Source organism: Triplophysa dalaica, chromosome 6, assembly GCF_015846415.1.
Source record: "Triplophysa dalaica isolate WHDGS20190420 chromosome 6, ASM1584641v1, whole genome shotgun sequence".
Taxonomy (NCBI): Eukaryota; Metazoa; Chordata; class Actinopteri; order Cypriniformes; family Nemacheilidae; genus Triplophysa; species Triplophysa dalaica.
This window is the reverse complement of record NC_079547.1, coordinates 13,781,824-13,797,132: the sequence shown is the minus strand read 5'-3', so window position 1 is coordinate 13,797,132 and position 15,309 is coordinate 13,781,824. Positions and strand designations below refer to the sequence as shown.

General features: G+C 36.4%; 3 protein-coding genes across 4 annotated transcripts; 1 reads left to right on the top strand and 2 right to left on the bottom strand.

Moving 5' to 3' along the window:
* Positions 1-433: 433 nt before the first annotated feature.
* On the bottom strand, positions 434-4,534 carry myl6 (myosin, light chain 6, alkali, smooth muscle and non-muscle). 2 transcript variants are annotated; one of them, XM_056750919.1, is made up of 7 exons: positions 4,404-4,534; positions 4,148-4,175; positions 2,958-3,101; positions 2,399-2,572; positions 2,029-2,106; positions 1,896-1,931; positions 434-868 (listed from the first exon to the last, which is right to left on the bottom strand). In XM_056750919.1, exons 1-6 carry the CDS (start codon positions 4,404-4,406, stop codon positions 1,903-1,905), a joined length of 456 nt encoding a protein of 151 aa, XP_056606897.1. In that variant the 5' UTR covers positions 4,407-4,534; the 3' UTR covers positions 434-868; positions 1,896-1,902. The 2 variants fall into 2 exon arrangements, with proteins under 2 accessions (XP_056606897.1, XP_056606896.1); XM_056750918.1 differs by lacking the exon at positions 1,896-1,931.
* Positions 4,535-5,000: 466 nt separating this feature from the next.
* tsfm (Ts translation elongation factor, mitochondrial) lies at positions 5,001-7,353 on the bottom strand. Its single transcript, XM_056750780.1, has 6 exons — positions 7,196-7,353; positions 6,803-6,952; positions 6,588-6,716; positions 6,380-6,496; positions 6,213-6,294; positions 5,001-5,909 (listed from the first exon to the last, which is right to left on the bottom strand). The coding sequence occupies exons 1-6, from the start codon at positions 7,241-7,243 to the stop codon at positions 5,518-5,520; spliced, it is 918 nt and encodes a 305-aa protein (XP_056606758.1). The 5' UTR covers positions 7,244-7,353; the 3' UTR covers positions 5,001-5,517.
* A 3,729-nt stretch (positions 7,354-11,082) lies between these two features.
* endou (endonuclease, polyU-specific) lies at positions 11,083-15,224 on the top strand. The gene is made up of 7 exons (XM_056751571.1): positions 11,083-11,540; positions 13,510-13,666; positions 13,744-13,949; positions 14,083-14,196; positions 14,300-14,406; positions 14,549-14,691; positions 14,973-15,224. The coding sequence occupies exons 1-7, from the start codon at positions 11,480-11,482 to the stop codon at positions 15,085-15,087; spliced, it is 903 nt and encodes a 300-aa protein (XP_056607549.1). The 5' UTR covers positions 11,083-11,479; the 3' UTR covers positions 15,088-15,224.
* Positions 15,225-15,309: the final 85 nt, after the last annotated feature.

The window sequence follows — 15,309 nt, the reverse complement described above, 5'->3', positions numbered from 1 at the left end:
AGTAAATGATGACAGCATGTTCATTTGTGGATGAACTATCCCTTTAACTGACAGCCTGGATATAGGGCTGTGATTCCTTTATCGAACTGTGAATTATTTAAAAAAAAATTACCTATTGCATTTAAAGATTCTACATATTATCTCCTCACTGACTTGAGATCGCCGGTGTAAAAGTATGTACATACTTCTGTACTTTCTGTTAATGTAAACACAGGACTATTAAATATGTTCCCCAGCCACTGCATTCACATACTAACACCTTCATGTGCTAATTTGGTGTTGTGGTGTAAGACATTTGGCGACAGAAACCAGTGATCCTTACATCAACAAAAATAAAAAAGTGGCCCATCCAACAATGCCCTACAAGGCAATCCATCCTACACATATTCACACACCCACAACTCTATCTAAGATATAAGAGAGACCACCAAAATAGATATTTCTGAATATTTATTATGTTAATGATCTGCAAATATCAAACGATTTACAAACACATTCTGGGCGTTTTGACAACAGCGTAACCAAAAAATAACAATGATCCCTAATAAGAGCTGATCACAATGTCTCTCACAGTTTTAAGACACAGATGGGGTGGGATACTGACACTGGAAATACATCTGGAGGAATGGAAACAGTGAATGGAAAGTATTTGAGCAATTTGGACATCAATGGAAGTTTCTGGAATGAAATGAGCAACACTTCTCCTGAAACATGATAAAAGGCACTTAAGGAAAACAAATGACGAACCATTTAATAAAAAGCTAATGTGGGAATGTAGAATTACATAAATGGGAGGCTGACTGACGAAATAAAAGAAAATAGACGTGTTTTTGAAATCTTCAACCGCTCATGACCATCCTCACGAGTTCTGCAGAAGAAAAAAACAAATAGAATGTTAGAAAAGCTAATAGAATTTAAAAACACCCAGCAGATAGAAAGCTGTTGCCATGGTAACCAAACATGAAGTCCAAGATTGTCTAGACCCGTAAACAGTCAAAGGGTGCCCATATCAGCAGTAAATCAGCTCATTGTAGCTGTCTGCAAACTACATCACTGCAAATACTCAATTACAAACTGTGGAAGAAACAGAGCAGACTGACAGAGGGGGAGGAAGAGAGATCATTCAGGCCTAGAAGTTATGAAGTGAGCTCCTTATAAAGACATTGAGAAAAGACATACACAAGCACAGATATATACAGAGAGATAGAGTGAGAGAGAGATTTATATCACACAGAAGTTTTTTAAAAGTCAAAGAATGTTGACCACAATAAAGATGGAGGAAAACAAATTTATACAAACTCAGTTTTAGGCTTCTATGTAATTTACATAGACCATCACAGCTGCTTTGTCATTTTTATGACGCAACTCTTTTCTGTTAACTGTACATGAGAGGCAGCACATAGTAAACCGGCTCTAGTTTTGCCTTGCAATGTAAGAGAGCATTTATAAATGGTTAAATAGATAAAGAAATGACCAATCACATTTTAATATGCAAATAAATACACAAATAAGGACCAACCACAATTTATAAATGTAGATACACATACCTTAAAAAGTGTTCCAGATTAAGTCTTAAGGTAGTTAAAGCTAAATTAATTTGTAGTAAAATAAAAATAAAGTTTTTATAAAGTCTTTGCAGCACTGTGATAAAGGGTTATAACTTGTCTCTAGGTGGGCAAAACGGTGACTAGCAAACTGTTTTATCATTACTGTGTTAGCATTAGCCCCGCACAGCATCACCATGGCAACAGTGGGATTCGGGGATGCCTATGCACATGCAAAGAGATGCTACATGCTAGGCTACAGCCAGGGGTCGCAGTAAAGAGGAAGCTGTTGGAGAAAAGATTCAATGAGTAAAAAACAACAGAGAGATAGCTTTGTAGGGCTGACCGTACCCTCTCCTCAACCAGCCATAATGTGACGCACAAGTGCTGTCGAAAGGAAAGGCAAATGGATTAAATACAAAATACAACAACTGAATCGCTCATATAGAGACTTGTGATTCAAAGGATTCCTATTTGATTGTACCTTCATAATTGATGCAGCCGTTAGCATCCTCATGTCCGGCCAAAAGAGTTTCCACCTCTTCCTCTGTCATCTTCTCACCTATAATCAGATACAGGTACCCAGTTGTATCATATGTTTTACCTACACAAGCCCATTCTGAACAGCTGCAAGGTAATGCTAGAGCTTTCTTAGTACATTCAAAAACAACATGGAGAAATATAAAGACAGCCACAAAAACTGCCACGGAAAATATTAAGAGACCATCAAAAAAAAGACAATTAAAATATGCGCAGACATTTGTTCAGGGATGCATTAAATTCAATTTAAGGAAAGTAAGTCCATCTACACCTATTTACTTGAATGTAAAAAGAATAACATTAAGACTCTTTACCAAGTGTTGTAAGGACGTGTCTTAGCTCAGCGCCCATCACAGTTCCATTTCCCTCTTTGTCAAACACCCTCAGTCCCTCCACGAAATCCTCAAAGGAACCCTGGTCCTTGTTCTTAGCGATTGCCTGCAGCATGGGCAGGAACTGCTCAAAGTCCAGCATCTTCATATTCATATCTGAGAACAAGTGCCAGACAATATATTTCACACCAACATCACACACTTTGAAATCAGCAATAATAAAGAACTCAAATTAGCTTTATCTTAAGTAGAGATAATTCATTTCGGAATAGAGTGTTTCTGAGTGCATTTAAATTGATTAAAGAGATCGCTGGTGTAGCAGCTTCATTGATCACTATTACCAAACATCCATCAATCACCCTTATATTCATAATATAGCACTTCCTCCATTCAACCTTCAATAGAGATGAGGAGACAGACAGTTAAAGTAGGGGAACATGGTACACTCTTGAGTATAACCAATACAAATTTTATGGAAGATAAATTTCAGACTGAATGATAAATCGTTAAGTGATAATATAACATCACACTAGAGGTTTACCGTCACTACTGGGGTTGCCAAGTACTTTGAGGACCTCTGCATTGACAGGGTTCTGGCCAAGGGCACGCATCACATCCCCACACTGATTGTACATGATCTTTCCATCTCCTGTTCGGTCGAACAGGAGGAAGGCCTCTTTAAACTCTGTATGTGAGAAAAAGCAATACAAATTCTAATGGTTTCCATTATGAGCATCAGGTGTTAACCATTACAACTATTACAAAATTCCTCTTCATGCTTATATGTGTGAACTATATAAACCATGTTTTTTAAATAGAATAACAATGGATACAACTTAGTTTTGCTTTAAAAGGCCAAAAGATGTATAGAGGCCGTTTCAGATCACTATCATTGCGAACTGCTGACGCTTGGCAGAGCAGCTAACAGGAATGCGGCGCTTCCCGAGTCAAACTTCACTCATGTATACACACACACACACACACACACACACACAGCTATTAACCATATATGGACAGAAGAAAGACAACCCCGCACTTCACCACCCAGAACAGTTTTCCTAATAAACAAAGGAGGACATTTCACAATGAGCAAACACAGGATTGGAAACAGTGAACTGCGTGTCTATGAGCAGGTTTTGAGCATCAGGCTCACTGTACATGCTCTATGCGATCACTAAACGACTAAAGTAGGGCTCGCAGCAGCCATCAGAGAAATATATATCTTAGCATTATCACACTTCTGAACAGGATACAGGATCACACTTCGGATACAAATAATCTTTAAAACAAACTAACAACAGACGACAATGTTGCTATTCATTTCTTTAATAACAATCTATCATACTTCTACAATCTACTCTACACATTCCAGAGCTGCGGCTTCCGGGGGTCCTTTAAACGCGACGCATCTGTAAATGTTCTGCAATTCACCAGCACCAGATATGATCAATTCAACGCTATTCTGTAAGATGTGTGACACCATAACACATCACGTGTGTCCATCTAACTGAGTGCTGCTAATCTTATATTACATATGAATAGCATAGCTGTCAGTTTCGTGCAGGCCGTTTGTACCAGCAGCACAAAGCACCTACATAATCTATGACTCTAACTTGCATCAAGACACATAGATACAGTATACTGATTATAATACATATATACAGAGACAGGCCAGAATAAATGGTATGGTGATGTTTAATTCAGATTTCACTGAAGAATCATCAAACTTACCACATATCTGGTCCTCTGTGAAGTCAGACTGTCAGGATGCGGAGGGCAACGGAGAACACAAAGCACAGATTAATCGGTTTCTCTCGTGAATTTAATATTTTGTCAAACCAAGATACACACGAGATATAAATGCGTGATAATATAGCGAATGTTCACCTGTATTATCGTTAACTCATTGACTGTATGATTAATTCGTATTTCCTGTATTGCTGTGAATATAAGCGATGGTTGGGTATAGCAACGTTACATTACTCACCATGACTGCAGTGGTTGAGGATGAAACAGAGCGACTGTCTGCACGACCACTGTGTGAATTACAGTATGGGCACGCACACTATAACGGTGCTACATTTACAATTACGTCATGACATGTCGATTCAAGCAAAATTGGCCAATCAAAAAGAGCGGGCGCTGGTTTCGCTCTGGTGTCGTTACCGGTGTAATAGTATTATATGCGCAATACAAACGCTTTCAAAACCGTAATGTATCGTCGATCCTTCCCTCGCAAACAACGACATCTTGTGGCCAACTTAAAAACTTCTTGTATACGCAATATAAGAAGCTTATTAAATTATTAGTAGGATGAACATTACCAAGCTAATAAATCACCTCCAAATGACTGGTTGTAAGTCAATTGTACGTTTGGACTCGAGTTTAGTTGTTGTTTGCTGTAATTTTAAAAAAAGACGAGATTGAGTGCTCACCTAGACTCCACCAGGTGGCAGTATAAAGACACGTTCATGTTGGGCAATTGCAACTTATAAAAGAGAGGCAAATATTTTTGATATTGTGAATACGATCAAATTTTGAAAGAAATTGAAAGAACAACATGGTTAAACAGCTCAACAACAACTGGCAGATTTAACATTTAATGAGCTCAGAGTATTACTTTAACATTACAGAGATATATGTTGGATTGCAAGGTATTTTAAGACAATATTTTATAGAAAATGCATGCATTTTATGGTGGTGATGTAATACACATGTGGTCAAATTAACTGCAATTACCATCCAGTATTTCAAATTATACATTTTTTTATTTTGTGGTTGTGGCACAAACGTTTAACAGGTTTGAGAGATTTGTTGTTTATCAGTAACATTTCTTCATGTATCAGTTTTGTTGCCACTTTCAGAATCTTTGCTGATCAAATCATATTTTTAAGGGCCGGGACTGGATAGATATATTATAAATGTCAAAAAATAACAAAACTATTCAAATGTCAAACAATGACTGCATCTTTAGATAATTTATCAGTTTAAACATGTTCATAAAAAGCAAGTGGTTGGGAAACAAATTTCATAGAGGTTCTTTATTCTGCAAGGAGCATTTCATGTTTCAGATCATTCTACAACACAACAAAAAAGTCTTCTCACATCTCCTGACTGGTTTTTTCTCCACGCTGGAAGCGTATAAAGTCCAGCACATGTGCATCATGAAGAGTCAGGTACTGTCCCACTGTATAGTTGGGATCTAGGAGGAAACTTTGTGGCAAGAGTCTCGTCTCCAGGTCACCACATGGTATATCATCCATGTTGCCAAGAGTAACCGGTGCTTCGCCAACTATATGTTGCCCGAGCTTCCTACCTAGAGTTTCCATCCCCTCCTTCGATCCACCTTTGAACACAACAAGCGCTCCATAGTGTCCCATCTCCACGCCGACCTGACCAGGAACCGACCCATGAACATATGCACCAATTTGCCAGTCGGAGGGAACACCAAGTGACACAGCTCGCCTCATGCCGATGTTCTCACCCAGTCGCCCTGAAGAAGGAAAAAAAATATTGTCATCATATAAAAAAGAGGAATTAGTTGATGATGATGAGTTGCCGAGTAAACAAAAGAGAATGTGTGTTGGAAAAGTTCCTGTGTTGTGAATTAATGATGAAAAAACATTATGTATATATAATTTGTAGGGAAAATAATACAGGAAAAATACCCTGTTTCACCTGACCATCTTCTGAAAGTTGTGATGTTATTGGTATCATGTTTTACGCAAGTACATTTCAAGTATCTGGGGTTTTAATAGCACATATACAAACAGTACAAGCTTTGGTTTATTCTCACCTATCGTCAAAGCTAGTTGATCTGCCAGTGAAGGTCCCTCAGGCAAGTGAAGCTTAGCAATATCATCAGACCACACCAAACTCTGAATCAGAGATCAGCAAAGGATTCGTTACAGAGGTGTGGAAGAAACACACATATTCCTGACTACGCAAATAAGGACTATTAACCTTAATATAGCCTGTGTGTCTTTGGCTTTTGTGATGTGCCATTACAGACAAAGCAACATCCTTCACCAACTGCTGAAACTTCTCATTCCTTGCGACAAAATCTGTCTCACAGTTCACCTTAAACACATCCCAAGTACATTTAGTTCAAATTGCATGGTTTATTGTGGGTTATTAAACTGAAAAATTTCAAGCCGATATGACAATGTACCTCAACCATGACAGCAGAACTCTCACCCATCACAACGCCAATCAATCCCTCCTTGGCTTTCCGTCCCTCCAGCTTACTCGCCTTGCTCCATCCCTCTTTTTGTGCTTGCTCATGTAGCCAGCTTTCTGCCTGCAAACCAAAATCATGTTTTACAAGTAATAATTAACTTAAATCTGTGGATGTACACCCTATTTAATGTTAACACTTAATCGCACCTGTGTAATGTCACCGTTAAACTTCTCCAGTGCTTTTTTACAGTTGATGAAGGTGTAGCCGGTGGATTTGCGTAATTTCAGAAGAAGAGCTTTATCTGCCCCTAAACTGGGACAGCTGGTGTAGATAGAATGATGCTGCGCGAAACATACCTGTGAATGACATTGCAACACGTGATTTATTAACGCCATAGGAGATCACGCAACGTCAAAACAATCGTATTGCTAGTCATCTTTTGCTAATTTTATCAAATTTGTATTTGGATAAAGAAGAATCTCGATCAATCACTATAACGTTACATCAGCATTCCATAACATCGAAACGTCTGATGCCACTTTACAGAAAAACATTAGAAGCACTTAAGTTGCATTGTATAAAAACGACTTATTGCCCACCTTGCCCAGCTCACTTCTGACAGAGCGAAATAAAGAATATAAAGTCATTTCTGTATCGTCCACTGGACAAACGTGGGGTTTCTCTTATGACAGTATCTGGTATGTCATTGAAACACGATTTCCACACAGAGTGAGAAAGGTCACGCGAAAAAGAATTCCCCCATCGCGTGTACTGCCATCTACTGCTCAGGAGTCCCAACGATAACTCTTTTCAAGCACGTTTGAGATCTGGGCGAAACTATAAAGATCCATATTTATTGTAATCATAAGCTGGGAAGCTTATTTTAAATTTCAATCCCTGTTTTATCTTATTTTATGTTATATTAAGTCATCTTAATGCCCCCTTTGGAAGTGTTGAAGCCCCAACCCAGTTAAACATTTTTGGTTCCCATAACGTTAGTTTTTGGTTTCCAGAATGTTATCTTCTGAGGTTCGTTTTTGGTTCTCCAGGAAAAGTTAATAGAACGTTAGTTTCTGGTTCCCATAACATTACCCTAACGTTATAGAAACCATGAAACTAACGTTTTATTTTCGTAAAGATAACCAAAAACAAAACTCAAAAAACTTTCTGGGAACCAGAAACTAACGTTAGGGGAACGTTACCAGAACTTCAGCCTAAAATAATTTTCTCGGGTCCGTTTGGCCTCACTAAATTACACGTCAGTAATGAATACATCCATGCTGTGTTTTTATCCATCGCTTGTCTAATCTAACTTAATTAAAATAAGTAAAATACATCATCCCACACAATATGGAGGATGAAATCAATGCATAATTCTATTTCAATACTGAAGTTAACCTAATTTTCTAATTAAACAGCACAGTAACGTTAACAGTTTTATAATTTCTAATAAAACCACACTATATGTTAGGCCGACCTCAACATTAGACATTATAGATATCGAAATAAAATAACCAATGGCTTAAACACAATATTTAAAGTAGATTTTTATTGACAGAAGACAGTGTTGGGTAAGGTACTCTAAAAAAGTAATTAATTACTAGTTACTCATTACATATTCAATAGTGTAATTAGATTACTGTCCAAATTACTCTGTCCAAAAAGTATTTAGTTACTCATTACTAATTACTTTCTATATCCTACATCGACCTTGATTAGTTAAGTGATTCAAGGATAGACATGAAACGGCTTATTTAATTCATTCGAATAAATAATATCATTAACTGACCAAAGTATTACAAATGTGAGCACATATTTTAAAGTAAGACTTTGAATTTTGATGTCACTTACACCTGCACACGCATATATTTCACAAAGTATTTAGTTTAAGTACATCAAAAGTAACTGTAATTAAATTACAGAAAACATATGAGTAATCCCTTACTTTACTTTTTCAAGGGAAAAGTAATTAAAATACAGTAACTAATTACTTAGTAACTAGTTACACCCAACACTGACAGAAGAATAAACGTTTAATTATCTTCAGGCTGACAATATTCTTGTCTCACCGCAGATGTATAGCGCGGCTCCGTCTTTAGATTGAACGATCAAAAGCCCTTAATTTCAGTCCGTACTTCATGGTCTGTTGATTTAAATGTGTCAAATCAATCGAAAACCACGAAAATATAAGTTTATACACGTTTTTAAATAAAATAAATAAACAGCTAAACTAATGTGTTGGTGGGTGAGGTAAAACGAAATGACCGTCGATTTTTAAATGACGGGAGTGCGCGGCAGAGCGGAGAATGCACGTGCTCGAGCAAACACACATGCAGTAACAGACAACCACACTAAAGAAATTCACATGGTTATATATTATTGTATTTTAATTTAGTTTAACTAGTTTCCCTGCAAACAAATGCAAGTCCGAAAGACGACTTTTCAACGTCGTTGATGACGTTGCATAGACGTCCCCTGCGTAGCCAGAATGCAAGTTTTTACAACGTCTTTTTATGACGACTTCTGAACGTGTGCTATTGTTGTCCAGGTGATCTCCATAATTGTATTGGACTGAAATCACTTTTGCACCTGCAATACATTTTGAAATTGAATTAATCCACCATTATTGTGATCAGTGATTGCTTTAGTTGGGCTCTTGAATCTAATTTATAACAGAAAATCTGGGTGTACTTTGCCATTGTAAATGTATTTTAATACAATGTTTTAGTGGCCAAAGATTAATAAGTTATATTGTTATCATTTTCACATTTTCTTTGCATGAATATTCTCACTGATATGAGTGTGTTGTTGTGCAAGTGTTGGCTGATCTATTTACTTTTGCATAATATGAGTTTTAAGCCTTTTGTTTGACAGTCATTTCTTAACTATTTTCTAAAATATATCTTCAAATGATTGAAAAAAAAGCAAATAAACACACAAAGACATGATAAATTAGTGTATGGAACTCAACAATGGTGACAACCAACAGAAGAATACTTATTTTGCTTCAATGCATGCTGGGTGACATCATATTACAAAATGCATTCATGATTTCCAGCATGCATTGCAATTGATCTAATTATCTCAAGTGTTTGTTCATTTTCACCATAGTTGAGGTTTCTATGATGAGTGTTGATGTCAAAGTGTGTCAATGAAGGTAATCTCAATTCAATGCTTGTAACATCAGTCATGTATGATCTAGTTTTATCTAACTGTCTTCAACATTTTAGTATGATTTTGTTTATATTACAATAACTTCCTGTCACCATCTCTTTCTTTGATGACAAACAAGTGTTATTGCTAAAACACTATTGTCTGAAAGAGGTTTCATGGAATTAAGGTCAAGTATTAAGAGCCCAACTAATTCAAAAAACTGATCACAAAAATTATGGATTAATTCAATTTCAATATAAATTGCAGGTGCAAAAGTGATATCAGTCTAATACAATTATGGAGATCACCTGGACAACAATAGCACACGTTCAGAAGACGTCATAAAAAGATGTTGCAAAAACTTACATTCTGGCTCCACAGGGGACGTCTATGCAACGTCATCAACAACGTTGAAAAGATGTCTTTTGGACTTGCCTTTGTTTGCAGGGTTATTACTTTCAGCCATTAAAGGGCACATTTATTTATTTAATTTGGTCAGTATAACATATGTTAATGTGATTTTATAATTTCTGTATTGCACATGTCACTGACGTTTACCTGTTTTGAATATTTGTAACATTAAAAAGAACCAAAAAAGAACCATCAGGGAACGTTACTTTCTGGTTATTCTCTAGTTGCAAAAAAATACCTAAAAATAACCATCAGGGAACTTTATTTTCTGGATATTTGTTCTTTTTTTAAAAACAGCCTGCAAAGTTCAGGGAACGTTACTTCCTGGTTGCAGAAAAAGAAAACCTGAAAAGAACGTTATTAGAACATTATTTTTTGGTTCCCAAAAATAAATAACCAAAACGGAACCAAAATCTAACGTTAGGGGAACGTTCTGTGTTTGCTGGGAACCCCTGGTTAAGAAACCCTGTCTTAGGTGTTAATAGGTTTTTTATCCTACTGTAATATTGACAGTTATAATGTTTTATTTTGATCTGTAGCAATCCAAGAACATTTCCATTAGGGTTGCACAATGGGGTAACACTAGCAGCTACAACAATTACACTTTACAGAGAATAATTGCAATTTTTATGTAATATATTATTTTACTATTTTATAATAGGCTACTGGTATTCAATATGATCCCTCACCCTATGAACGGTTAGCTTGCACGGCCCAAGTGGAAAAAAAGCTGACAAAATGAAGAAATGTGCGCCTCTGATCATGTGACAGCTTCGTACAAGCCAGAAGATGAAAAAAGTAACTGATGTGTGAAAGTTACCACCTGGACTATGGGACTATTTTTTCATTCACCACATGTCATGGAAATATACTAGGCGCTCTCTCTTGCCAAGATCACATTCTTGCCAAATGGAGGACTTTAAGAAGTTAAAGAGAAATATTGGATTACTATATTCTTTAGGCTATATTCTGAAAATGTATTGAACCTTTAGTTCAGTGGACATCTACAGTTCCTGAAACTTGAAACTTTTTATTTTTGAAGAACTTTACAAGAAACTGTGACAAATAAGAGGAACAGAGTAATTTTCGTATTTTTTCACTATCTCTTCACTTACACACCCTGTATTACCTTATTGCTCCCAGCAAACCTTTTAAAATGACTCATTCCGGACTTTAAACCTAAATATTAGGAGTAATTATTGTAACTTTATGTTTTGTTGTATGGGAGGAGGTCTTAAGGACTAATTGCTCTGAGGAGGTATAAAAACGTTGCAGGGGTTTATTCGAAAACTTCTGTGCTTGGATCATCTATAACGTCAATGATGAAAGCCATCCTGGTCCTTTCTCTCACCATCACCCTGATCTCTCAGGGCTACAGTGGTATGGTCAACTTTTTTTATAATTCTACATTCATAAAAGTAGTACAACAAGTACATGCATGTTTTTATTTAAAATTATATTTATTTAAATGCATGCTTATTCTCAATCTCGCTCTCTGAATCTCTTGTCACTTTGGTTATAAATGTGAATAATTAATTTTATTTTCATTGCCTAAAATGCTCAGAAATCACTTAAATCCACAATGAAATGATGTGCCTTATGTCGAATTGTTCTATAACCTATTCAGATGAAAATTTCACAAATACGACGAAATCTAACATATGTCTTATTTTGTTCTACATCCTATTTAGTTAACAATAATACCAATGCTCTTAAAAAGAAATGCTTACGTACAAGAATTCTCTGATTCGTTCCTTTTAGTCTTGACGTTAGAGAAACCCTTTCAGTGATTTTAGCTGTTTTTAGCATTTGTAATGTCTCACCTTCTTCAAGACTCATGTAAAAGAAGATGTGGAGAGCCCTTCAGTCCTTTGAATGACTGCAATTGTGATTCAAAATGCCAGCAGCATGAAAATTGCTGTGATGACTATAAAAAGCATTGTGGTCAGCGAGGTGAGCTTCAACATTCATGACTCTATTCAACTTCAACTTCTTTTAGCAAAACATATATGCAGTGTTGAAGTGAATACTATTCAGAATAAACACATCTGAGATGAAAAAGTTTTTTGAATTTGACTGAAGAAAAAGGGTACTAGAATAAGCGAGGGATTGGTTGTATTTTAAAGTTTTGCTGATGTATTTTAGATATTATGTGCTGTCTTGATAAATTGGACTGAATTACAATTATCTATTATTTAATAGATATGGTTTGCATCTCGAATGATGTTAGGCAAAAGACACAAAAAAATAACATCTAAACAAAACAAAGCAAACTAATTAAAAATGGCAAACCAATATTTATGTCATTTAATCATATGTTGATTATTAAAGCAATAAGCCCCGAAAAAGCAGTGGGTTACAGTGCATTTTATTAAAGATAAGGGAATTGTGGCACGATGCTTTGAGCGTATATATACTCAGACATAGGGGATCCTCATCCTCAGGCACGTGGGCCAAATCAGCTTTTATATCAAACTTATGATTGCTAGGCAATCTGTCCCTGAGTCCTGTTTATTTTTGATATCAAAGTGTTAAGGAGTATTTACAACACCTGTATAATTTCACACACCCACTTTTTTAACTAATAGTCTATGTGTCATACAAAAAGATATGTCACTATCCATTATCTAATTATTTCTACTGTTATGCTTAAGGCTGTAAACAGGATAAATCTGCACTACACCCTGCACGGCAAAAACATAACAGAAACAATACATACATCTAAAAAACTCAAATTCAATTCCACTTCCAGTTATGGACAGTAGCCTAATTGCAAACCTTTTCAGACAAGAAATTGCCGTTGCATGCTGAGTCACAATGAGACGTTTTCGAAAAAAAAAAACATGTGAAAGTGACACCTAAGTTTGAGCGGTTGTATTAGTCACTGCTATGTCACTAATAACTAACCCTTAAGTATGAAACTTTGACACATGTTCATGCTTTTGTGGCACGAACAAGAGTGATGCATAAAATTTTGGGACTTCTTGAGAGGAGATGTGCCTTTAAATGATAAAACTTATGATTTCACTGTGAGTGACCATGTGTTGAAATACTTCAGGGGGGCCTCTTTGACTTGGATTAGCAATCACCTAGTGACCATAGCAACATCTTCACAACAACAGTTGTATAGGTTCCTCATCAGAAAATGTACCAATTTTGTTACTTACATATACTTGCACTAATTGCTCTGATAATTTGCTTTCCATTACAATTCACTTTTTAATTCGAGTGTGCTCTTCCTCTCTTCTTTGCTACAGTCTCCTTTCCTTTCTGTCAGTCTGTTTATGCTCTCAATGCCCCGTTTAATTCTCATTTGTGCTCTATGCATCCATTTCTCTTACATCAACAGCGTTAACCAGCGTCACTGATGCTGAGATTAAATCTCTGTCTGAGACGCTGTACAGGTTGGACTCTAACAGGGCCACGGACTCACAGCTGGTTATTGACCCGCAGGAAGAGATCCCCGACTCTGAAACCAGCTCTCAGAATGACCTTGCATCACGCCCGTAAGACACACATTCCAAAAACATATACATTCTATATATTTATATGTTATGCATTACAATGCTTTCATTCTCTCTAGATTATTTAAGTATGTGAACGAGGGTACATTGTTCTCCAAGCCCACATACAAAGCTCTCCTAAATCTGCTGGATAACTATAAAAGGGTGACAGGAGATGCTGAGGATGTCCCCTCTCTGGAGACGCAAGAGCAGGACACATTTCTTAGAGAGACAATGTTGAACACTGAACTGGGCCGAGAGCTCTATAATTTCCTTCAATCTAAAGGTATAAAGTAGAAAATGTAAAGATTTACATTTACATTCATACGTTTAGCAAATGATAGATGGATTAGGTTATAGTTCATATAGATAATACAAAACGTATTTCTGACAAATAAACACTTGTTGTTGTGTGACAGGCGCATACGCATCACAGAATGAGTTTATCCAGGATCTAAAGATGATGTGGTTCGGTCTTTACACTCGTTCTAACGGCAAGCTTGATTCGAGTGGATTTGAGCACATCTTTGTTGGTGAGTCCATGCACATGATCACATGCAATAGGCTGCTTTATCCCCCTGTTTGGATGACATGCATTGTGTGTGATGTCATCTGAAACGCATTTCTCTGCAACAGGGGAAATTAAGGGTGGTAAGGTATCTGGTTTTCACAACTGGCTGCAGTTCTATCGGAATGAGAAACAGGGACTCTTGAATTACTACAGCTACAGTTTTGATGGCCCTGTGAGTGTTGAGAATCAGTGGATCAAAGCTGATATTTTATGTGTATTTAAAAACATAAGTTAATTGCACACAATGCTATGTGTATATAACCAAATGTAGTAAGTTTTAGTCCAAAACATTTAATACTGCGTTTATTTCTCAGTGGACCGCATATCCTGATGTGTTGGGAATGCAGTTTAAATGGGACGGATATTTTAAGCAGGTTGGATCTGCTTTTATTGGGTCTAGTCCTGAATTTGATCTGGCTGTCTACACTCTCTGCTACATCACTCGTCCTGGCAGATTGTGAGTTTTAAACATTTTCTCTTTGTTGCATCTATTGATCCATCATTGGTAAAATTGTGGTAATGTATGAGTTCATATATCCATTCATACATAATCTGTACATTATGCATGATCCATAAAACTATTTATCCTACAGTGACAATTTCTTTGCTATTAATATCCGCATATATAACTTATTTAAATCTATAATACATGTTTATCATTTGTAACAATATAATAATGTTATAATAATTTGATAGCTCTCTGTCTTAACCATCTTAAATCTTTGACTGCATTCTCAGATGTCATTTGAGTCTTGGAGGGAACCCCCAAGCCATTCAGACCTACACATGGGACAATAGCAGTTATGGGGATGGAAAAAAGTATATTGGCTCTGCCTACCCTGCAACACCCTGAATCTCCTGAATATGAATCAATGTGTCAATGCCAACACACCTCATCTATCAATAATTTTCCTTCAGTCATATTGATGTTATTTGAGGTTGACATTGGACTAAATAAAAAAAGTAACAGAAAAGCACCCCTTGCCGCCTATACTTTTTTATTGCTAGCTGTATAATACAAACTTAATTATTCTTATTAACATACCTGTTGTCAGAACTGTTTCACCTTTTCTTG